This window comes from Macrobrachium nipponense, chromosome 12 (genome assembly GCF_015104395.2).
Source record: "Macrobrachium nipponense isolate FS-2020 chromosome 12, ASM1510439v2, whole genome shotgun sequence".
Lineage (NCBI taxonomy): Eukaryota > Metazoa > Arthropoda > Malacostraca > Decapoda > Palaemonidae > Macrobrachium > Macrobrachium nipponense.
In genome coordinates this window covers 41,403,809-41,429,976 of record NC_087205.1, presented here as the reverse complement: position 1 = coordinate 41,429,976, position 26,168 = coordinate 41,403,809, and the positions used below count along the sequence as shown (strand labels likewise).

The 26,168-nt window shown below is 40.0% G+C and overlaps 1 protein-coding gene across 9 annotated transcripts in view; it reads right to left on the bottom strand.

The window, feature by feature from the left end:
• Positions 1–440: 440 nt before the first annotated feature.
• The window catches only part of LOC135224503 (G patch domain-containing protein 2-like), a 192,289-nt gene continuing 166,561 nt past the window's right edge, over positions 441–26,168 (bottom strand). For 5 of the 9 annotated variants that reach the window (XM_064263525.1, XM_064263531.1, XM_064263522.1 and 2 more), the window contains 6 exons: positions 20,839–20,874; positions 7,692–7,781; positions 7,078–7,176; positions 6,543–6,679; positions 6,088–6,314; positions 441–3,567 (listed from right to left, as the gene is read on the bottom strand). In XM_064263525.1, coding sequence (XP_064119595.1) covers positions 3,416–3,567; positions 6,088–6,314; positions 6,543–6,679; positions 7,078–7,176; positions 7,692–7,781; positions 20,839–20,874 — 741 coding nt within the window. In that variant the 3' untranslated portion in view covers positions 441–3,415. The remainder of the gene's footprint in view (positions 3,568–6,087; positions 6,315–6,542; positions 6,680–7,077; positions 7,177–7,691; positions 7,782–20,838; positions 20,875–26,168) is intronic. The other 4 variants (XM_064263527.1, XM_064263526.1, XM_064263528.1 and 1 more) reach the window with 4 other exon arrangements.

Here is a 26,168-nt window from a genome sequence, read left to right as displayed (position 1 = left end):
TTTGTTACCATACAACTGGCATTTCACGAGTCATTTGCAGTTTGTTACCTTACAGCTGCCAATGTTAATTTGAGTAGCCTACTAGCCTTTCATGTTCCATGCACTTTGTGTTAGTAGTAAAATGTACCTGTGTGGTATACTTCTGTTGTTTTCCAGTAATTCTTGTTCTGTAAAATCATTGTTTAATGCCAGCACATATTTTAAATTACTTATACTGACCCTATTACTGATTAGTTACTGCACCTTCAGTTACTTGAAAATTAGGTTTAAATGTTTACACACAGACAATTTACAGTTCCACTGAGTAATCTTAAATCTTACATAGGATTTCACAAAGGATGAGCAAGTCACATAACAACCACCACAGAATTTTCTGCATCACTTTTTACTGTTACCATAAGGCCGCAGGTTCATCTACTACTAGGGAATTATGACATAACTGCAGGGTATATTTTTATTTGGGATTTGCTGCCATAGTAAATTTGATTAATTAATCATTAAACAATGTTTATTACGATACATCCTTAACCTAACTACAAAACAATGTCATTTTATATTACATAATTCATAATTATATCTGATAACAGAAACAGGAGTAAAATGTGATAGACTAAATTCTTGTTAATACAAATATATTAAAAATCAAAGTAACAAAATTAAACATGGAGAACTAAACTCATAGGATGTAAATCAAGAAAAGTAGAAAAGAGAAAGTTAAAGGCTGAAGATAGTGATGGCCTGTCGTTCATGATTAATGTTTAATAAATTGTCTTTATGCTTTTGTTAAATCATAATTACCAGTCCTCAAAGTTCATTTGGGACTTTTAAAATTCTTGGACAAAAACAACATCATAATATATGTGGTATTTTCAGAAAGGAAGAGTTCTCACTAGGCAATTGATGGATCACTGATCAATATTAACTGAGGTGGGTTTCTATTGTTGTAAGAAAAATTTAAATTCAACTTTATTCTAGCTTTTTCTCTCGTTTAAACAGTCTACTTTTTGGTATGTTACTTGGCAAGCTGATGACATCTGAAAATTTGACGATTTTTAATACTGAAAATTATGAGAAGGCTATCCTGCAATTTCAAATATAAAAAACCTGTAAGCTTCAGAAAACCTTGATTCTCATATGTTACAATACATGCTTTCTGTAATTACAAATTATCTAGTGTCATCAACATGGAAGGGACACTAATGTTGCTAAATTCACAAAAATACTGTTCTGGTGGGATTTCTTGTAATGTAATTTCATATATCTTAAAAGACCTTGCTTTTTCTCAAAACTGATGTGACAAGTGATATTAAGATTGGGTACCTTACAATGGAAGCAATGAAGTGCAGTAGTATACTGTATATTTACTGCCAATTTGAGGATGTATCCCAGCCCCTATGGTTATTAGACCAGTGACTTTCAGAGGATTCCGAGCTGAAAGGTGATTAAGTTTCACAAATTAAAAAAATGGTGGATTCAAATCTGATTATTGTGCCCATTTTTCTTCCAAAGCAGATTGATATACCTGACAACTTTTAATATCAAGTAATATAAAAAATGCATCTATAAAATTTTGTTCAGTCTTGTTTGCACTGCAGGTCCATCCATTTTAAAGTATATTTTCATTGCACAAAATAAATTTTTCATTCATAAAAGGAATTTATAATATATTCATTATGATTTCTTTCTGTATTTACATAAAAGTCACAACTGTTTAGTCGTTTTTCCTGCCATTAATAACAACAGGAACAAATAATAATAATATTAATAATATTGGTTTATCAGCTTAAACATGAAGAAATAATCAATGTAACATTTGCAAGAGTATGAAATTTACTTTTTGAAAATTTTAATCTCTAAAACCATGCCATCTTTAGTACATATACTGTATGTACAATGTATCTACAGGAAAATAAAATTTGACTTTATAACAAATTCACAGAGTTACTAACCAGATTTCACTAAAAGACTGTACAGAGAAAAATGAATCCATGATGATTTCTAAATGTTTCTGTCCTGAATGAAAGTCTACATTCTGAATTCTTTGTTGCTCTGTTTACTGCAAAAGTTTAAAAAGAACTGTAACACATTGTCCCCTACAATTTGAATGTTTCAAAAGGCATCTCTTTCTCATATATATACGTATATGTGTAATGAAACTGATATGGGTCGTGAAAAAAGACAAAATGAGTGAGTTCAAGCAGTTCTGAACAAAATATTTGTTAGATTCTAATATATTTTAATAGAACATAATTGTAATGATATTCAGATTTTTGTAAAAATATACCCATATTTCCCCTCAGCTATTTTCATCGGAATATTCAAGATTATCACATTACAACTGTGTTTTTACAGTTCTAAAATATTACTATAAAATTCTTACAATATGAAATTATTCTGGCTTGTAATGTGCATTATTCATAAATATAACTTTCTTTGTGATATATCCATGAAATTCTTGAATACATCCGTCTAGCTTGGGATATAAAATTCTTACAATAATTAATTAATTTCTCTTTTAATTTATCATTCAACTATCTTTGTGATATTAATACCGCCTTCTTTTCTGATTCTGATCTTGACAATAGGACCTACACAGCATTTCAACCACCACCATCATAAATATTAAAGGACTCCAAAGCAGAGGGTCACTATATACCCACCGGGCAATGTGGATGTCCATGTCCATGATCACAGTATTCTATTATATTTGACAAGCTTTCTTATTCCATTCATTCTATCATTATCTGGGACTACAGTACCAAGTCTTGAAGTTACTGGAAGAAATATAGCTGCTTTTGATAGATCTCAGACATCAAGCTGCAAATAATGCAGCACACATCTATATTGTTTCTTTATCAATAAGAGTATTGTTTAATAGCAAGATCACATTCTACACAACAGTGTACGTATTATGGAATGCTGATAAAAGTGTCAGTGTACATCCTTGGAATTACACTACAGGGTAATGCCTGAATATCTTTAAAAGGTTAACTTTCCACTTTTGTAAAACTTACATATATTTCCTAAAACTTGCTTGGAACTTTTAATTACAAACCCTTATCTTGCAAAATGCTTGTTTTTTTTTCTCAAATAAACATTTCAATAAATAATTAATTAATTTTTACAAATCTCTGAAAATATGGCAAATCATATTTAGTAAACAAATCTAGAAATCTGGATGGCTCTTATATAAATATGGCAGGTCATAACAATTTGATGGGGTATGAGGAAATGAATCATGGTTTCAATGAAGAGTAATCAGATGACGTCAGCGGAGAGTAATTCTCTGAGTGACCCTGGCAAGACAGACTTGGCCGCAGAATTACCGACCGCCTCCTACATCAGATGGCAGTGTGCTCTGAAAGATCTGGGACCTACAGTCTAAAATTGGTCGACTTAGAAAACTGATCTTTCTTTATAGAGTGCAGTCATGAAGACCGAGGGAGGTAGGGGATGGCAACGGATCTGGTTCTGAATCGGCCAGTCTCTCGGACAACGAGTCTGCACAGCAGTCCCCTATATCATCCTCCCAGCTGACTGTTGGCACAGGAGGCCGAAATGACGTCCCTGAAATCAGTTTCGTTGATAATGGAGTGCTCTTTTGCAATGGTTGTAAAATATATAATATTTAAAGTGTTAAAAAGAATCGGCATAAAAAAAATTCTTGGATACTGATGTGGATTTCTCGTCTGAACTTTGAGAGTCAGACCCACAACCTGTTAACCGGTAGATTTGTTCCCCTTGACTAATTTCATTAGAATATTAAATATTAACATGAAAAATGACCATGTAAAGTTCTTACATTATGAAAACATCCTAGCTTATGATGTATATATAAAATTCTCCAACCACTTTAACCATCTTTTGTGCTACACTTACTATCAAATACTTCTAGACCCATAAATATAAAAAATCTATGTCATTACAATGACACCTAAACTCAGCCGACTTCTGTACTAATCAGCGCCATTTTATGACAATTTTTTCCAACAATACCATTGTGGATGTTATTAATTTGTTAATATATCTGCTAAACTGATAATTACAGTGGTACCTCAGTTCACAAACTTAATTCATTCCTGTACGCTGTTTGTGACTCAAAAAATTTGAAACCTGAATCAACTTTCCCCATTTTAAAATAATGTAAAAACAAAAAATTCATTCAAACCTCAGAAAAACTTTATTTTCTTAACATTTGTTATGGTCTTCTGGCACAAAGTTATGCTTTACTTCACTGCATCCAATAATATTGAATGTATTTTCATACTACTATTGTATAAAATACAAAAAGCAATCAATTTTTTTGGTCTGGAAATCAGCTGAGGGCAATTGCAAGATAAGTTTATTTTGCTGTATTGAAACACAAATCAAGAGCAATTTTCTTGCTTCTAGCTAGCATAAATGAATCTCAAGATACTCTATTGATATAGGACAAGGTTATTTCAAGTTATACGAAGTGTTTCAAGTTGAAATATCACTTGAATACGTATCACTCTGAAAGAAATTTCGTTATTTTTTTCATTAGTACATGGAACTGAGGGCATGTTTCTTAGCTACAAAAATCTACAGATTGTGTTCGATATTTTCACTTGATTTCATCAAAATGCTACGAGCTTTACATAATTAATTTTTATTGGAGTGAAAACAATAAGATGTGTTCTTTCATGCCAAATAGCTTTGATTAAAACACGTTTCTTTCAAATTTTGTTTATGGTCGAGTTTGATGGTATATTACACCGAAGTTTGAGGGAGTTTCATCCATGCTGCCGATGCACGATAATAGTCGTTAGCAGATAATCATTCTTTCCTCAGCTTCTGCTACAACTTATAGATTAAATTTAGCAGTATATGCCCTTGCCGATCTTTTCTCCATAGCGAATAGGGATGTATAGTAATGTAAAAATATATCAGTCCTATTTTGCTTAACGTTATTTGTAACATAACTACATACAGTAATTTTTTACTTTCGCAAGATGGCTGAAATGCAAGTAAAACCGCTGTTGGTATCAGATTCGGTTGTTCATAGCAAATCAGCTGTTTCTGGCTGTATGCATTTACACAACAAATATAACATTATCAACGACAGTTTTAGCATTCTCTTTTACTTTTTTTTAACTTGACTACGAGATGGTATAAAGAGATGAGGAAAAGGGTTAGCCTAACTAGAAAATGGGAAAGATAAAGCGGAGGAAAATAGGTTAGCTTATTGTTTGTGTGTTCACGGCTTCAAGCACAGTTCGCAAACTGGAACAAAATTTTTTTTAACATCTGGTTCATAACCCGATTGGTTTATGAACAGGACTGTTCGTGAGCCGAGGTACCATTGCAAGTGTAAAATACAGATTAGTTTAGGTTACGAACTATGTGGAATTACTGTTATCTGTATCATATCTTAAGATAATCAAGTATAGGCTATAATACACGGTCTTTGATACTTAATGGACTTTTTAACTTGTCAAATAAATCAGACCCGCAATAGAATCTGTCAAGTTGTAACAGATTATCAATACAATTTTAATTACATTATAGATCAATGATGATTTGGAATATAAGATGATTTAGGCCAAAGGCCAAGCGTGGGACCTTATGCAGCACTAAAAGGAAAACTGAGAGTAAAGGAGGTTTTAAAGGTGTAACAGGATGAAAACCTCACAGTTGCACTGTTTGTTTGTTTGTATGGTGTTTTACGTTGCATGGAACCAGTGGTTATTCAGCAATGGGACCAACGGCTTTACATGACTTCCGAACCATGTCGAGAGTGAACTTCTATCACCAGAAATACACATCTCTCACGCCTCAATGAAATGCCCGAGAATCAAACTCGGTGCCACCAAGGTGGCAGGCCAAGACCATACTGATACGCCACTGAGGCACTCACAGTTGCACTATGAAACAATTGTTAGGAGAGGGCAGAAGAGAGAGAATGGACAGGCATACAGTAAAAAGAATGAAAGGGGTTGCAGCGAAGGGCTGAAGGGACACTGCTAAAAACCTTAATTATGCTTACAGTGCACTGCTTGACGTGCACTGATGGCACTAACCCCCCCTACAGGGTATGGATCAATGAGAAAAATTAACTAGACCAACCTGCATTATTAAAAACACTCTCAACCGAATCATTGCTGCCCTCCGTCAAGTTATTTGGGGGAGGAGGCGTCCGTTTACGTCGCTTGAGGTCACTCAGCGGTACAGGCAGACCTCCAGGAAAAGATCCTCCACATGGCAATGTTTCACCTTCCACTTCCAACCTCTGTTTGGTGATTGTGTTTCTGACGGGAAAGTTACCAAAAATCCTGTGAATACTTCGTACCTTACTGGGAATCAAATCAAAACAGAAAAAGACTTCAAAATACTTTCAAGCATAGGAAATAAAAATGTGACTTTGCAAGTCTATCATTGTGTAGTCCATCAAAAATTTTATATGGCAATTTACCAAACTGTTTAATATTTACTTATGTCTTTTTTAGTCTACCAAACCTTGATTTTATTATATGGATAAATAAAAAAATATTACTGATGACCTATTTATTCATTAGGCCCACCTTGTTTTTGTAAGGATGGGAGCAGTTTGATCATCACCACTTCGGACGGTTAATGAATAAAGGTTGGCTAGGTGATTAAGTTGATCCAGGTCCTTATCCGTCATAGGACGCAAGCGCAGTTCTGACTGAGTTGGATCCTGTGACACAGTGAAGTAACTTGTTAAAAATAGCAAAAGATTTAAAGTAAAGTCTCATAAGACAGGAAACAAAATAGTTTCATGTTTTTCACAAGGAAGACTTTTAAATATATCTTCCTAAGAAAGGAAATGGGAAAAATTACAAGATGCCATTCAGAGCCTACAAGTGCAAGGGAAAGCCTAAGAATATCAATTTAACATTCCTGAGACCTCATAAAAATAACGAAGTTAGCATTCCCAAGACGCTAAATACAAATAATTCCATGAGTAGTACTTAGCCAGAGACACTTTATAAAAATAATGCCATGAATATATAGTAAGCATTCCTGAGACGTCATAAAAAAATGTCCAGGAATACTTTGTTAAAAATCCTAAAAAACACTTCAACTACTACTTACTTGAAGAAATCTTGACACTTTATCATTGACAGAAGAAACGATGCTGTAACCAGGTTTTCTGTCCCTTATCCTTCTTCGACCAGCGCGAATTTCTCTTCTCTGGAAAGTGTAAATAATCAGACAAAGAACGACCTTAAATTACCTGTCTTTGCAACGTAAACTTGTTATTACACAATACCTGAATCTCGTAAATTCATGAGAGTAATTTTCAAGATATAGAACAAGAAAATTCAATGTCAGCATAGTACAGTACACCTAAAGCATAGAAATATACAACAAAGATCTACTTTCTATGGATACATAAAACTACTGAATCGGCGAGATTCATATTGTGTATTGCGGTAATGTTTCCCGAATGTTCTACGTAATTTTCAATGTGTCAGCTATTGAGATCAAGTAATAAGGTAGGAAAAAATGTGAACTACATCAATTCTAGCCTTTTTTTTGGGGGGCATATATTTTGTACTGAAGTGCTTTAACCACTCAAGAGCTGATACAACAAATACTGGCAGGAAATATGCAAATATGCTTTCTATTCTCGTCGCAAAGTGTCCTGGTTGAGTTAAAAACACATCCACCTGAAAATTATCCAAGTGACTTTTAGGGATACTCACCAAAAGCCTCTCTCTCAGCTTTTGAAACCTGAGTCGGCAGGCTTGCTGGTTCTCTACGGACATAGTCTCGTACCTCTCTTTGAACAGAGCCTGCAAAGGAAACACGGAAGCAACTCATGGTACCAATTGCAGGAAATTGTCCTCTTAAAAACACTTTCTTAACTTAACAAAGACCAAATTGACATTTGGAATGAACACTTCAAGTCAGCCCAATGTACCTTCAAATTTTCTTTGTTTAAAAAGTATCTTTGTGTAACAGAATATGACCATGATAAGCTTCTTAGCAAAATAAAGTTTACATATTTTAACCTATCTATTGGCTTTTCAGTGAAGGAAAAAAAAAAATTACAAATCTAGAAAAAAATATTTGTAACATACAAACCATTGCTTCAAAGAAACAAGTAAAACATCCACCTACTGTAATGGTTGACATAACTGCTTAAAAACTGTAAGGTCCTGTAAGGCCCCCCAAAAATTAACATTCTTCAACTCTATTAACTTTTCTTTTACCAACTGCTGTAAAGCTGTTTGTACTTTAGCTTGAATATTTTGTTTAGAAACAAATGACATTCACTTGCTACTACTACTACTACACCAACCCATGTACAGTCTTGAGTTACAACAATATGATGGAAGACTATGTACTTATAAAGCAAAATAAAGATTTGACAACAACACATCTCCATCTGGGCTCATCAAGATATGTAGTATCCCAAGTGCACATTATGTTATATATTTAGTGCTGTTACAATCTACAAATTACTAAATAGGAAAGCTTATCATTCGCTGATTGGAAAAATGTACTACAAAATACGTGAAATATTAAATTGTTTGTACGTGTTACACAAACCCTTGGTTCTTTACATTAGGAAATAACTTTTAGCGAAGGCTGGAAATCAGCCATTGAACTTTCAAACAAGGTGGTTAGGCAGTTAACTACTGTCGAGTAGTCGGGACGGCGGTAGTCAAGAGTCCCGTCCCAACTGAATGTAGGCATTCCAATTTGCTTTTGGCTGCCATCATGCCTCCAACTCTGCCTGACTGCTGTTAAATTGCTTTTCACTTTTTCCCAGTAGGATCCTTCTGTTGTTGAAGCTCATTTTGTCTGATTGTTTGTTTGTGATTGTGATACATCATGCAAATCCATGAATCCAATAAGCCACATGAGTCCTCCTCCTCCCAGCAAGTATGCCCAGGAGTAGAGGGCAAGAAATGCGGTAATTTCCGCTCTTTTATCCCAATGCTGACCCTCACATCCTTTGCGCAAGATGCCAGGGGTGTGAATGTTGTAGATCTTTGACATGCACTGAGTGTTGCTCTTGGTTGTCTGAGCAGTGGAAGAGGTTTGAGGGGAGGAAGCTTCGTCTGAGGGTAACACACTCCTGACAACACCCATGGTGGCAAACCCTTCGTCATCCTTCCCAGCAAGCTTCCTCTTCTTGCTGTTTCCCTTCCAGGAGGAATCTCCCCCTCTGCTTCTTCATCCAACTCATCAGGTGAAGAAAATTGGGGGAGGAGGGGATGGCACCCAGGTCAACCTTTACCCAGGAGCCTCTTCTTGCCCCCAAGGGGATATTTCTTTCTTGAGGCGAGGGACTCCTCCTACTAATCTGATTCTCGTTTCCTCAGGTGTAGTGGTGTCGCAGTCTAGGGATCTGCAGGAGACTTGGCTGACACTTGGGCTCCCTGGCACTCCCTCATTGCAAGGCCTAGTGTCACTTCTCTGGAACTCCTGCAACTCATGTATCTGTGGCTGTGACATCAACAACTGTAAGGCCAGGAGGACACAAGCGACTGTGTAGCCACAGAGTCGCGTCGGTGTGTGGCAGGGATGTGGCCTCCCATGGGTTTCCACTGTTTATAAGCTATGTCGAGCACACAAGCGTCTGTGGCAAGCGACTGTGAGGAGTTGTCTCTAATCCCTGCTACAGTTTATAAACAATGGAAACCTATGGAAAGCCGCATTATCACCACACACACACGTCATTCTGTGGCACCACAGAGTGGCTTGTATACTTCTGGCCTAATGGAGCATAAGTTTGCGTCATTACTAACAATGGCCTTTGCTCATACCCAACAAACGTGACTACTTCAGTGGTGATGGGCACTCACCCCCATATGCCTACAACCCAGCCTTCAGTGCCACCTCAACTGGGTTTGCTGTGATGTGATGTCACCCCCCCTGCCCAATTTGTTCCTAATGTACCTCAGGGGCCCCCACCCAGGGTTTCCCTCTAGTGGCCAGGGCTCCTGTACAGTTCCCTCCCCTAGTGGGAGGAGCTCCCTCATCGACTCCTGCTCCTGCTGTTCCTGTCACTCCTTGGATGGGGACTCTCACCACCATCCTGAAGAAAACTAGTGGAGAAGAAGAGAGTTTGTCAGGTGTCGTCGTCTTCCTCGTCGACTTCAGCTTCACCATTGTCATCTGCTGCCTCCTCTCCTTCTCAGGCTCAACTGCTGAAGAAGAAGAAGAAGAAGAAGATACCCTCTCTGCCCCCTAAGAAGTCTTGTCATGGGACTTCTAAGGGTCTGCCTCCTCTCCATTGGGTCTCCTGTTCCTTCAGAAAGGGGAACCATTACATTGTCCCCAGGGTCCAGTGTAACACGACCCACAGGAGCACAAACCTCGATTTACACACCTGCTGTTAGTCCTAAACGTTCTTGTCTCTAAGTCAAACTCTGTCAAGTGCTCATTTGCGAGCTTCCCTGAATGCTTGCAAATCTTCAGATTCTCGTGCATCCAGAGTTGTCTATGTTGAATCTCCTCACCGTAACAACTCAGGCGCAGGATGGAAGAAAGGGGTCAGTCATGCAGGTCTCAACCCTTCCTGGCAATGCTTCTATTAGCAATCAACCAGGTTCCATAAATGTTGTAATGGTCTCACAAGATCATGCACAAGGAGAGACTAAGACGAGGTCCCCCATTCAGTCTTCTCCCGAAGTTTCAACCTTGAAGAAGACTGGGACACGTCAGGAGGATGGCGTGAGTTCTCGCCAGCCAGGTGCTCGCTCAACTCCACCCAATCTGCGCTCACTTTCGCATGATTGCTCCAGCATGGTGGCAGGGAGTGACACACCTGTCAGGCAAGTCTCACAACCCTCCTCAGGAAAGCGTTTCGCCAGGATGACAACTCTCTCCTAGACTAGCATTGCAGCCATCACCACAGGTTGGTGACTGCACGCGACTCACTCCTCCTGCTAGTAGGATGAGAGTGTCTGATCCTCCTCACCTGTCCCTTCAACTTCCTGGGGTTATACCAGGAGGAGCAAGACAAACAGGGGGAACACTGGGGAGTTGTCTCCTTAGAGTTCGACTGCGAGGGCCTATGGATCAAGGGGGTCTAACAAGGTTCTCCCTTCTACCGGAAAAGTGCTACAGGAGAAACGTGCTCTGGAAGGACCTGAGAGTCCTTTACCTTGGGGTGTAGACCCCGAGATACAAATAACTTTTGCAAAAGTCATTACACTGATACGTCAGCACAATGATCTCGGGAAAGAGACCATGACTTCATCAACAGACTGACCCTCTTGTCTCGAATCCTTTTGGGGTCTGAAAAAGGAACCCAAGGTTGCAATGGGGCTGCCATGGTCCTCGCTTACTGAAGGTGTGCTCATCCAATTGAATAATCATCTCTGGACAAAATAATCCACTTAAAGCAAACCGATCAGACAAGCTTCCTCCTCCTCCTCTACCTAGTCAGAAGCTTTACTACATGCCCGTGGAGGGATCATTGCCGACTAAACTGATTGAACTGGACTTAGTACGCCTAGGTCCCAGTCTTACGCTGCAGCACCTTACTGTTTGTTTGTATGGTGTTTTTACCTTGCATGGAACCAGTGGTTATTCAGCAACAGGACCAACGGCTTTACGTGACTTCCGAACCACGTCAAGAGTGAACTTCTCTCACCAGAAATGCGGCCACTAAGGTGGCAGGCGAAGACCATACTGATCACGCCACTGAGGTGCTCAGCACCTTCTGTGGAGGGCTCTTGCTTTTGCAACAAGAGGCAGCGAGTCTGGAGGCTAATGCAATGGCAGCACTTCATGATGTCTGGCGGGATATGTGGGTGTTTACAGTATCCAAAGTTGTTGCTTCCTCAGGGGTTATCATCCCTGGGGAGGATTCGGCCTTCGGGAGATTCAGCCAGTCTAGGGGTAGGGCTATTTCCTACCTGTGGTGGAGAAGCATCAGGCTGAAGACAGTGACTGCCTTGTCCACCAGGCAGTAGCAAAGACCTCAAAGTCTCACTAGCTCTTCTTTGGCCCCAATGAAGTCCCAGACTTCGAAGGGCGAGCAAGGTAGTACCTAGCCTTCTTTCACCATGAAAGGAGCGCAGTCACACCCCTTTCAGCCCTCCTTCTCTTTGGGAAATGGAGGCAAGGGAAAGAAGGGGAAACGGAGGCAGCATTCTCCTCCAACTGCTGCCAATGGTGAGGGGTGCCTATCAAGTCACTGGGTAACATGGCAGTGATTCGGAGCCGAGACCTGGGCAGTGGATGTCTTTCGGGAGGGATATCTACTTTCCTTTGAGTCTCAGCCACCCCTCACCAACCTTCCTGTCTGTCAACAGGCTTATATCCCTGGTTCAACCAAGGATCTGGCGCTGAAGCAAGAAGTGCAATCCATGCTGAGCAAGGGAGCTGTAGAAGTCAAACAAGATCAATCTCCAGGTTTCTACAGCTGGATCTTCTTTGTAGATAAGGCTTTTGGGGGTTGGGGACTGGTAACAGATCTCTCCTTTGAACTGATTCGTTCACCAGACTTGGATCACAATGGAAACAGCACATTCTGTGCTCACTTCTATCGGGGAGAATGACTTCATGCTTTATCCTCGAGGAGACAGTTTTTCAGTTCAGGGCACTTTGTTTTGGGCTCTCGACCGCTCCTTAGGTGTTCATGAGTGTTCATCCTTGTTTCAGCTTGGGCTCACTTGGTAGGGATACATCTCGAGGAATCTCAGGTGATTGGCTTGTCCTGGCAAGCTCTCACTCGCATTTGCTACAGGACAGGGATCGTTTTCTCAATTTTTGCCACAACCTGGGGATTGGATAAATTTCAAGAAGTCAGATCTCATCCCCAAGCAGAGGATAAGTATCTGGGGATGCTGAGTGATACTATAGCAGCACAAGTTTTCCATGTGGACTTACGTATCAGCAAGTTTAGGAAGGCAGCACAGCTGTTCCTATCTCACCAGGAGCAGCCATCTTGGCAATGGCAAGTCATGATTGGTCACCTGTTGTCTCTGGAGAAGCTGGTCCCTCACAGGCAGCTTCACCTTTCGGTCTCTTCAGTAGAGACTGAAGGAGTTTTGGTCCCAGGCTTGAGACCCTTCAATCCTTTCCCCTCCTCCTCTTGGAGGATTTGAGAGAGGATTTAGCTTTGTGGCTAGATGACAGGAACCTCTTAATAGGAGTAGTCCCCCCTCTGGGCATGCTTCTGTTCTCAGATGCATCAACCAAGAGTCTGGGCATACACCTGGAGGAAGTGCATGTCGTAATGGTTCCACTCCTGCACCTTCACGTCATCCTGGAATTCAAGGCGGCTTCCTTAGCTCTCCAAGAATTCTAGGATCGAGCGATGGGACGCTCTGTGGTGTTAATGAGTGACAACACTATAGTAGTATCATATGTCAATAAGCAGGGGGCCTTGTATCCCTCCTGCTTCACCAGTTGGCAGTGCAGGCGCACGAGTGGGCGGCAGCTCACTTGGTAGAGATGTCAGCCAGATACTTTCCAGGAAAGAAATATATTGATAGACAAGTTCAGTCACCGGGATCAAGCGATAGGAACAAAGTGGTCCCTTCACATAAATCTGGCAGAAAGGTTGTTCAACCTGTGGGGGTGTCTATTCATAGACTTGTTGCCACCCAACACAACAGGAAGTTGTAGATCTTCTGTTCCGTAGTGCCGGATTCATGGGCTGCTGTAGAGGACAAATTCCAACATCTGTGGGACAACCTCGCATTTACACCTTTCCCTCGTTCTGCCCGATTAGCAAGGTGATCAGTAGGGCGCTGATCACCCCAAATCTTTGGATCATTCTGATGGCTCCCAAATGGCCTCATGCCGTTTGGTATCCTGATCTTCTAGCTCCTCTCTCTGAGGTACCGAGAGAGATTCCTTCTTGGCACCACATTCTATGTCAACCCCACATAGAGTAGTACCACATGGCAGCCCAATCCCCGTGTCTTCACGTCTGGCAGTTATCCACCATCTCTTCTGAGTGAGAGGCTTTTCTCGCTGAGCAGCATCAGACATGACAGGATACCTCAGGCAGTCCTCTGCAGCAGTATACCAGGGAAAGTTGGCCATCTTCTGTGGTTGGTCTCATAGACTGGGGGTCTCTCCAGTCAGAGCTACTCTTCAGCAGGTCGCCGACTTCCTTGCCTTTCTTCACCAAGAAAAACTCCTCTAAGTCTCTGCAGTTAAAAGGCTATAGGTCTGCTCTAGGCTTAGTCCTGAAAATGAGAGGTGTAGATATTTCTTCGTCCTTTGAAATATCTTTGCTAATAAGGACCTTGAGAGGTCTTGCCCACCCAGGGATCTCAGGCCTCCTGAATGGGATGTGACTCTCATATTGAAAAGAGTGACTCATCCACTGGATGAGCCTTTACGAGAGTCATCAGACAGAGATCTGAAACTTAAGACCGTCTTTCTACTTGCCCTGGTATCGGCGAAGAGAGTCAGAGGACTTCATGGTCTATCCTTCAATGTTAACCACTCGAGGAGATGGAGATCAGTTACGCTCAATATATTGTCCTGGACTTCATAGTGAAGACTCAGAACCCATTAGTCTGATGCTAAGTTTGAGTCCTTTATGATCCCCTCCCTAGAGAATTTTTGTATTAACAATCCAGAGGAGATGCTGCTTTATCTCAGAATGCTACAGCGCTATCTGAAGAGGACTCGGCATCTCCAGCCAGAGTGTTGACGACTCTTCATTAACACTGGGGTGACCAAGAAAGAAGTGTCTAAGAACACTTATTTCTTTCTGGCTTAATGTAGCAATCAGTTAAGAGTACTCTGCCAAAGGCAGGAACGACACTGGTACCTTTCGTCCGAGAGCTCGTGAAGTCAAGACATCTTGGTCCTTCCCTCGCATTCTGCAAGAACCTGTTGGTTCCTCAGATACTGAAAGCAGGGGTATGGTCTAATCAGACCACTTCTACTTCTTTCTACCTACAGGATATAGCCCACAAGTCCTTAGACCCTTTTTCCTTGGGACCTGTGGTGGCTGGTCAACAAGTTGTGTAGCTTGACAAGGTCGCATCTCGTCTTTTGTTGTGCAGTACAAATGTGGGTCTGAATGTGAGAGTGACTGGCTCTCCTTCTCCTTCTTTCTTTTCTACTCTCTTCCTTTGGGTACAGAGTTACGTCTGTCACATGCTGGATCTGGCGGCTGAAGCAGATAAGACGATTCATAGAGCATTCTTTCCATATTCGAGTAGATTGTAGGAGCATATATCCTCTCCTTTCTCTAGCAAGGGATGAAAGGAGGCTCTGACATAAGACAAACACAATACTTGTATTAGCCTTATCGTCTCCGACATTAAAGGTTTTTGTTGCTTTTTGATATGTTATGTATGAAAACTGTTCAAAAGTCTGACCACTGATCAAGCAGTTCTTATACTCTGATCAATGGTCAGAGGCTTGGTTCCCTTCCTCACTCTTTTACTAGGAAGGATACTTAGGTGAGGCAAACACCAGTCGGTTCAAAGAGGCTCACTCAGATTCCTCCCACCAATCAGTGAGTCTTACTAATGTAAAGGACCAAGGGTTTGTATAACGTGTAGGAACAAATCACAATTTTTTAAGTAGTAAACTGTAATTTTCCTAACTATACAAACCTTAGACCCTTTACATATAGGCTCACCTCATGCCACCCTCATTCTGATTCCTGGGCCTAAAGCAAACTTGGAATGTTTACATCCGGTCAGGATAGGACTTCCAACTACCCGACAGTAGTTAACTGCCTAACCACCTTGTTTGAAAGTTCAAAGGTCGATTTCCACCCTTCACTGAAAGTAATTCCTAATGTAAAGGACCTCAGGTTTGTAAATGTAGTTAGGAAAAATACAATCTACTTTAAACAACTGTGATATTTGAGTTAATTCAAAATGAAAATTTTTAATCTATTTGTATTTTTCATAGATAACAAACCTGGCATCTTAACCATAGGATAATCTTCTAGCACCACCTGGAAACTGGTAAAAACAATCAAAGATTGTAAAGCAAGGAATCTGGCATCTGGCAACTCATGCATATATGAGTTCGAAGCTGGTCCCCAACCAGGCTTGGTACCTCGTGACGCACCTGTCTTGCTTCCAACCCAGTATATGAGATGGGCTGCTATAGTGGGCAGTAAACTCTGAGACCTCAGGTTTGTTAGCTATGAAAAATACAAATTGATTAAAAATTTGTCATTTGTTCATATGCGGAACAAACCTTCAGTCTTAACCACAGGATAAACTTATACTTGGAGACGAGGTACAAGTACCCTGAACCAGCTAGGGGTTCAGCCCACCTGACCCCCCTTCCTAGAAGATAAGAGTTCTAAAGAAGGGTGTCCAAGCCCATGGGAGAATAAATAAGTGAATATCTAAAAACTCAGCCTGCTGGGTTTAACACAATGAGATATGACCAGCCATTGTAAATATGGAAGGAAAAGAGAACTTTACCTGTTCAAGTAAGAAACCATGTAGGCCACAGGGGTTTGCCACCACTCCTCTCTCCCTTTGCTAAAGAGAGGAGTATGTGCCACTGAGAAGCAATATCTATTGTATAGGAACAAAATATAATTACAACCAGTATGGCTACCACTCTCACCTGTATCAGACCAGTTTCAGTATATGATGTGTCTATTCTTTGACCTGCCCAAATAAGAAAGGAAAAAAGAGAAAGGAGACCAGCCAACTCACTCACTTCTCTCTTCCACACAACCATCTTAGGAAGATACAAACTGTCCTGCCAAGGGAAGTGGATGAGCTACACAACTTGTTGGGTAGCCACCACTGGACCAAAGGAAAAGTATCCAAGGACCTGTGGGCAAAGTTTTTTAGGTAAAAGGAAGTGAATGCAGTTTGCTGAGGCCAAACACCAGCATTCAAAATCTTATGAACAAAAAGTTCTTCTTAAATACCAGTGACAGAACTAGCAGGTATGGAATATGCCTGATTAATACCTCACATAGCCAGAATGAAATTGTGTTTTTGGACGCTTCCCTTCTGGACTGGCCCATGCTAACAAAAATCTTTGACACCTAGTGTCATAGTAATTGCTCTATAGCAAATTAATATATATTAAAGGAAAGGAAAATGCATCTTCTTCGAGTAGGTCTGGTGCAAGGAGGCATCCGTCCACGTGTTGGAGGCGCCTGTTCTCATGATGGTTCGAGAATCACCAGGTGGGATATGGAACTCAACAGGTGCCGAAGTGTCGTTATAAACGCCGCGTATTATGATGTAACTATTTGCCTAGATCCTTCTAAAAGGTTCCTCTTGTCTCAGGAGTCTGTGACGTTCGCTGGTAAGCCCCGCCCACAGATCGCCGTATATATATATGCCCTGACGAAGTAGAAGAGATCAGATCAGCAGAGATCATCAGTGAGAGATCATCAGAGAGAGATAAGAGAAGAAGGAACAGACGAAGGATAAGAGAGGAAGAAGGCGCACGAGTGTTTGATTGGATTTGAGTCAAGTCGTCCAGTCAGAGAGAGAGAGAGAGAGCGACAGAGATATTTTGACGTTGAGTAAGCCTTCAGAGAAATGTCCTACAAGGTGCTTTTGAGGAGTAACCTGCCCTTCGAGTATCAAGAATAGACATCGCTTTCTGCAGTACGGAGTCAAGAAGACGTCTGAAGTTATAGTTCTCCTTTGTGAAGCCGTCGCTTCGAGCATTAATTTTCGACAGCTGCAAAACTGGCCAGCAACTATTTCATTACCTCACTGTTTCCCCAGTTCACATACTGTAAGAGTTCATTTTTGTTATGTAATTAGGAGAAACCATTCTGCATTTATCTTTGTTAGTAAGCTTGTAAATAAACCTTTGTTCTGTTTGTATTTCTTTCTATACTCATATCCCAAGTTTCAGTAGCGGACCTCAGGGTTCGTGACACCTAGGCCTTAGGTGAAGAGTCCTTTTTAGATAGCAGTGCAGAGCTCTGATGGGACAAAGCAACAACTGCAGATCGCTGTCCACAAACTCATTCAGTGAGGGAATAGAAAACGAGGCAAATCTGTCATCATGCACAGAGTCTTAGCCATGAACTCTGGGACAAATTCAAAGACCACAGACCCCCATCCCATGGTGTGTTTCATGTCATAACTCAGGCCATGAAGCTCTCCAACTCTTTTCAAGGAAGCCAAAACCAAAAGGAAAACCGTCTTCAGAGTCAGGTTTTTGTCTGACAATCGACGTAGAGCAGGGATTCTCAAAAGTGGTCGATATCGACCCCAAGGGGTCATAGGATCATCCAAGGGGTCTATGAAAAGTCAGGGGGTCAAAAGGAGGTCAATGAATAACTGAGTCAGGGAGTTAAAAGGGGGTCAATGAATAACTAACTTGTCGGAGAATTAAGTTACATATATTCGTACAACTAAAGTTCCAATCATATTTTCTTACTAGGTGTTACTTTTTTTTATAATACTGAATGTCAAGTACTAAACTAATACTACTATAATTGATTCTGACATTGTTTTTTTTAAAATATTGAATGCTAGTCTAAGGAGTCGATAGAAAATTTGAAACTTCATAAGGGGGTCGAGGAGTTAAAAAGTTTGAGAACCCCTGACGTAGAGGTTCGAATGGAGCTCGAGTGAAACTACAGTGATACCTCGACATAAGAAAGGCTCAACTTACGAAAAATTCGAGTTACGAAAGCAAATACGAAGATTTTTTTGGCTCTACATACGAAAATAGTTCAAGTTACAAAAGGTTGTTGCTGTAAAGTCCCGAGATTCGCCTTGACCACCGAGAACAATTTTAAAACTTCCACGCCGCCAACTGAGTAGACTCACCACCATCCTCCCGCTCTCCCATTGGTTCCTGATGCTAGTCACCGCAGTAAGATCCTGCTCTCCTATTGGTCAGCATCTACCCCATGTGCTCTATGTATTCTATTGGTAAAAGGATGCTGTAAATTGAAAAACTTATTCATGCAATGCATTTAATAAAAAAAAAATATTAGGTAAAGATAGAATAAAGAATAGAAATGAATGGTTATTATACAGTTTGGTAGTTTCAGTAGTTGAAGAGAGATAATGAAAATTTGATTACTGTACGTACTGTGTGTTAGGTGAAAGTGGTTGCTTGGCGATCGTTCGGTACTCGTAAGTACTGAACATAAACAGAAGGTTGGAAGTTGTTTTTTTTTTTTTTTTTTTTTTTTTGTTTTTTTTTTTTTTTTTTTTTTTTGTATTATAGTTAATTAATAATTATTTGAAATAAGTACATACTGATTATTTATACATTTTATTGGCATATTCTAAGCTTTTAGCTTCTTAGGTTTAGATGTCAGAATCATAGACTAGGCTACAGTAGCAACTGCTAACATAGGCTAGGCTTATTGCTAAGGGACATATGCTAAAGTCCTAATATATGCAGTAAAAATGGGGTTGAACATTACATGCAGTTGAATATTACTCAAGTATGTACAGTATTTTGCCTTTTTTGGAGTCTTATTTCTTCCGTCGGATCAGCGTCGTAACCCTAGAACATGTGTTGAAAGCCTGGAAATATAATTTACTGGGGTGTTTTTGTAGGGCTTGGAACGAATTAGGCAATTTACATGTAAAATGCGGTTCAAGATACGAAAAGCTCATGTTACGAAGGCCGCCTCGGAACAGATTAATTTCGTATGTCGAGGTACCACTGTACTCTAAGAACAGAGTAAGCACCCACATCAGAGGTCTGAGTTCTCTTGGTGAACAGGATTGTTTGAAAATCCTGAACAACATTGAGATTTCCCAGGATGAAGAGATGTCCATGCCCTTCAGGCACATAACCAACCCCAAGGCAGCCCTGTAGCCTCTGACAGCTGAGACGGAAAGACCTTTCTCATCACTGAGACAGATCAGGAAATCTGCTATCCGCTGAACAGAAGTTCTGAGTGGGGAGAAACCCCATCGATGACACCAATCACAATAGACAGCCCACTTAGCCTGGTAAACTGCTGACAAAGATCTTCGGAGATAGCTGGACATCTGGCCCGCAGCTTTGCGAGAAAAGACTCTTGCTCGAAGATACTTAATAGTCTCCACCCGTGATGGGATAGGGGCTCTACCAATTAGTGAAACCTTTCCACATGAGGCTGGTAAAGGAGGTGGCGCCATGATGGAATTTATCTCGGAACCTCTAAAAGAAGGGACAGAAGGTCTGGGAAGCACATTCCTCAAGTGTATATGCCCTAGCCGACATGGGGGGCTGCTTGGCTAATCACAACCCGGAAAAAAAGTTACCTAAAATAACGCCATCTCCTTTTCTGCCAATCATTGGAGGACGAATGATATTGAAAAAGTTTTATGTATTTTGCAAAACCCATTTAGTCATATTTACTCCTTTGGCTATGTTCAGACTATCACTCACTCTCCAGCAATATCAATTGTGATTTTTTTCCTAACTAGATACAAACTGCCTTTATGTAGGCCAGTTAGAAAAACATAAATAGAATACTTAATAGAAGGAGGAATTTTCATTTGGTGGCATAACGTTGTGGTCTGCACAGAAGCTAATCTCTCGCTGTTTCATGAAGTCACAGAGTATTATATGTTGAACGTATGCCGCCTCTCACATAAGCTTGCCCTAAGTCTATAAACCATTCGTGGGCGTCATGTCTTGATGTAGTACAGTGGTACCTTGTTTGTCGAATGTTTATGTCAAACTTTCTGCTTTTCAAACAAAATTTTCGAGAAAATTTTGTATTGTTTGTCGAACAAATGCTTGTACTTCGAACTGACTGATTATCTAGTTTATACTTGTATTCGACAGCCTACTAGGCCTTACAAGTTAAACTGTATTGATATTCTTTTCATTTACAATATATAGTTTAATGATAACAATATTTGACAAAATAGATAAAAGTATAAAGCATTTAATATAAAATATAGCTTTCAATATAACATTTAGCATAAAAGATGTATAAAATCGTACGTAACCGCGGTGACGTGACGCCCAGCTGACTTGAGACTGAATGAGGGAGCGTTGATATGTTGAGGAGAGAAGGAGAAAAGCGAGTTAAAATATTACTGTATCTAAAAGCAATAACAATTCACATAAGGGAATTTCCCAATGAATTTAATGTAGTGATAAAATACGAAAACAAAGAAATTGAATACTACAGGGAAAAAAAAAAAAAAAAAAAAAAGTCTTAATTGAGCCAGTGTTCAGCGCACAGAGTGAGGCGGTCTAGCTGAACAATATTAACAAAATAGGAATGAAAGAACAAAGCTTTTCACCACAGAATTTAGCACAAACGATTAACAAAATCATTCGTCATTGCGGTGATACACAACTAACTTGAGGTAGAGGGAGGGAGCCTTTATACTTTTGAGGAATAATGAATGAATGATTTTAAGTTATCGTGCGTTGTGGTATTGTTGAGGAGTGAACAGACGGTCCAATCTTTATTATAATATGTACGTAAAAGCAGTACCAATTCACATAAAAAATAAAATGTTATTTCACAATAAATTTAACCTAATGATAAAATATGAAAACAATCAAATGCAATACAGAAAAAAGTCATAATTGAGCCAGTGTTCAATGCGCCAAGTGAGACGGTCTAGTTGAACAATATGAACAAAATAGTAAATGAAAGAACAAAGCTTTTCACCATAGAATTTAGCACAAATGATTAACAAAATCATTCATCATTGCAGTGATAAACAGCTAACTTGAGGTAGAGGGAGGGAGCGTTTATATTTTTGAGGAATAATGAATGAATTATTTTGAGTTATTGTGCGTCGTGGTATTGTAGAGGAGAGAAGAGACAGTAAAATCACATGAGAGAGAGAGAGAGAGCGAGAGAGAACTCTGGGATGATTATTCGCCCATTTCTTTCACTTACACTCGATTTTCCTAATTCACTTTTATTTTTGTTACGGTAAAATACCAATCTAGTGACAAATGCTTGTTACGATATTTTACTACTGTAAAAGTAACTCGGCTCTGTGATAAACAAACTGGTGACATATTCAGCTTCTGCATGCCTTCAATTGTTTGTTGAAATGGCTTCCTTGTGAAAAGTTATTTTATCTCTCCTTTTCTTACATTCTTAACTTATTACTTATTTGTTTGCAAAATCCTCATGTTTGTTTTAAAAGTCTGCCGTTTGCCCACAGTGAGTTGATGTATTGTAGCATAATTAACCGCTTTCGTGGACTTAAGATCCAAGTGTAATTTAAACATGATGATTACTCTCTCTCTCTCTCTCTCTCTCTCTCTCTCTCTCTCTCTCTCTCTCTCTCTCTCTCTCTGACACAATTGGACACACATACTATCGATTCCTTTGATTGTCTGTACCTAATATGTGACTAAAATTGATTTTATCAACCTTTGCATACTGCAATCAATTCAGTTTGCTCAAAGGGTTCCCGTCTCTCCTACCTCCATCCCCCCATCCGGCCAGCGCCATTTTTACAAAACAGTTTGTAAATCGTACATCAAAAAAATGAAAACCATCATGCATGGAACGCTGTGATTAGGTGACGATTCCCCATTCCTCTTTTGTGAGAGATAATGAAATTTCATTTCATCCCAACCATTTCAGCTTTATTATTTGGTCTGCCCTTGGCTAGAATACTGCTCTCATGTCTGCTCTCTCTCTCTCTGGAACATTTGCCAAGCAATGTAATTGCACAATTCATCTATGGATATGGCCAACTTCCATATCAAATGGCACAGTGAATGATTCTTTTAAATTGTCTCTAGTTGCAGGATTCTCATCCATTTATCCTTATGATAAAATAGGAAGTCAAAAGAAAAAATATTTAATGCCAAATTTTGGCTCATTCTCAAAATCAGAGTAGAGGGAGCAGACTAATTGTATGATAGTGCACGACACTCTGAACAACTTTTGTTAAGCAAACTTCACCCCAAAATCTCTCATTTGGCCTGTGCAAGATTTTACTCATCATAGGTATGCAGGATTTTAAGGAATGTGTGCAGGGTTTTGAAGTTTGTGTGTGCAAGATTATTAAGTTCATGTGCGTGATTTTGAGATTAAGATGTGGGCTTTTGAGCTTCAGATGCAAGATTTTCATTAGGCTACTTCGTACTCTCATGTGTGATTTTGAAGTTTTGATAGCCTATAATTTAATCTACCAAGTTTTACAACATATTGCTTTGTAGAGTTAGGCAACTTACTGGTAGCTTAACTACCTTATTAAGATCCTTATATGGGGCTAAGTTGACTGTTGACAAGCATTGGTTTGTCAGCATGCACCATCAAGTCTCACACATGTAGGTCTATTGTCTAGCCTACAACACTCAGAGGCCTAATCTACGTAAACTGCTTACACACTATCAAACAGCCTAGGCCTAGATTCTTATAACACAATGCATAGGCCTATATAAGTTTGTGGTCTACTTATAAGGAATACTGTAAAAACAAATGAAATTAAATAAGATATGTAAGCTTACGCTTGGCTAACCATAGTATCCTGCCACTGTCAGTCTTTTAGGCTACTCGGATTTGGGCAAACTGAGTCAAGAAAAGACTCACTTGTTTACATTCTGTGTAATATGACATTCCTATATGGAAATGACCAACTTAATGAACCATTTATTTTGAACTTTCAAAAATGTGTGTTGGGCACTATACATTGATATATTAATTTATTATTTAATTTTTAAAAGATTATGTAATAATAAATTTATAAATATATACTAAAATTATATATATACGTATATACATATGCAGTGTTCCCCCGTATTCGTGGGGGACGGGTACCAGACCCCCACAAATAGCTTGAACCCGCAAATAGTTAGAACTCCCCTCTAAAAATGCTTCTATTTGCCTATCTCAAAAGCTCAAATAACAAATGTTACTTAAAGTATCATCCTACATCAAATATACCATTGAATTGGTATTATTTGAAACCTGGTTCTTACAGATAAAATTAAGGAGAAAAACTAGTTTACTTGGATTTCGCCCATAATTCATGTGCAATTTCAAGACGTTAAACAATATCCTTACAAAAAGTGAATAAATGGTAGTTTCATCATTAATTTCAGTCATGTGAAACATTTTACCATTAGAAATACAGTGGTACCTCGAGATACGAAGGGTCAACTTACGAAAAACTAGAGATACGAAAGCAAATACAAAAAATTTTACGGCTCTACATATGAAAATTGCTCAAGATACAAAAGGTTATTGCTGTAAAGTCAGAGATTCGCCCAGACCACCGATAACAATTTTGAAACTCGCGCCCCGCCAACTGAGTAGACTCGCCACCATCCTCCTGCTCTCCCATTGGTTCCTGATGCTAGTCACCGCCATGAGATCCTTCTCTCCTATTGGTCAGCATCCCTCCCATGATGCATCTACGTAGCGGCGTGCTTCTTCGGTCACTTCACGGCATCATCGGTATCATATGCACACGGTATTCATTTGTTCTGACGATTTCGTTTATTAACGTAAATTCGTTAGTGATTTCATTGTAGTATACTTAATCGTGTTGTGTGAGAACTTTACTACATACGTACAGTGGTCAACCCGTGTTAGAACCCGCAAATGTTTGGAACCCCTATAAAAACACTAAAAACAGCCTATTTTGTTAGTTAAAACTCAAGAAAAACCACTAAAAAATTTTATACTTGGTTTTTTAATAGTTTTATCACAAAAAGTGAATTTTATGATGAAATTGATAAAAAAAAAAAAAAAAAAAAAAACCAGGGATTTGTGGATATTTCTCATAGAAAAATACAGCGAATTTTCCGCGAATAATGCGGGGAAACGTTCCCAAGATAAATCCGAGAATGTGTGAGTCCGCGAATCCCGAGAACGCGAATATGGGGGGGCCCACTGTATACATACTACATAACATAATTACCTACAGTATATATGTAGTCATGGGTCCCAAGAAACTTAAAATTCACGGAAAGAAGAGGATGCTCTCTTTGGAGATGAAGATGGAGATTATCAAGAAGTATGAAGCTGGTATGCGATTGAGTGTGATCGCTAAGGAATAGGGCAAAAATCCGTCGACAATAGTCACCATCCTTAAGCAAAAGGATGTCATCAAAGCAGCTACACCTTCCAAGGGAGTCACTATTTTGTCCAGCAAGAGGACCCACGTGCACGATGAAATGGAAAGGCTTCTTCTTGTCTGGATAAAAGACAAAGAAATCGCTGGTGATACAATAACAGAGATGGCAATCTGCCACAAGGCCAGCGTTATTTTCGGTGATTTGATTGCCCAAGCCAAAGACAACGGAGGAGAAGGGACATCAACGCCAACCCCCAGACTTCAAGGCTTCGCATGGGTGGTTCGAGAAATTCCTTAAACGGACTGGCATCCATTTGGTGGTGCGGCATGGGGAGGCAGCCAGCTCGGACACGAAAGCGGCCAAAGCCTTTAAAAAGACGTTCGATGAGATGATGATCAACGAAGGCTACAGTTCTCAGCAAGTTTTTAACTGTGATGAGACTGGTCTTTTTTTGGAAAAAAATGCCTCGTCGAACGTACATCACGGAGGAAGAGAAGAAGCTACCCGGGCATAAGCCTATGAAAGACAGGCTTACGCTCGCACTTTGTTCCAACGCCAGTGGGTATTGCAAGATGAAGCCCCTACTTGTGTATCATTCAGAGACTCCTCAAGCCTTCAAGGCCCACAAAGCGCTAAATGAGAAGCTTCCAGTGATGTGGAGGGCTAATGCGAAAGCCTGGGTAATGAGACTTTTGTTCATTGAGTGGGTAAATCTGTGTTTCAGCCCGACAGTGAAGAAATTCTTGGAAGAGAAGCGCCTCCCTCTGAAATGTCTGCTGTTGTTGGACAATGCCCCTGCTCACCCTCCTGGCCTCGAGGAAGATATCCTAGTGGAGTATTCTTTTATCAAGGTTCTTTATCCTTCACCTAACACCGCCCCACTCCTCCAGCCCATGGACCAGCAAGTGATATCGAACTTCAAGAAGCTGTATACAAAACATCTTTTCAAGAGATGTTTCGACATCACTGATACCACAAACCTCATCTTGCGTGAATTTTGGAAGGAGCATTTCGATGTTGTCATATGCATCCGACTCATCGATCAAGCTTGGCAGGAGGTTTCGAGGCGAACCTTAATTCTTTGTGGAGGAAAGTCTGGCCTGATGCTGTATCCGCCCAAGACTTCGAGGGATTCGATGTGACCGAAGCTGGTGCAGATTCAGGAACAGTTGACGATCCTGAAACTGTTTCGCAACCAGATCTTGACGAGATCGTTGCACTAGGCAAGTCCATGGGACTGGTCGTCGACAAGGACGACATCAATGACC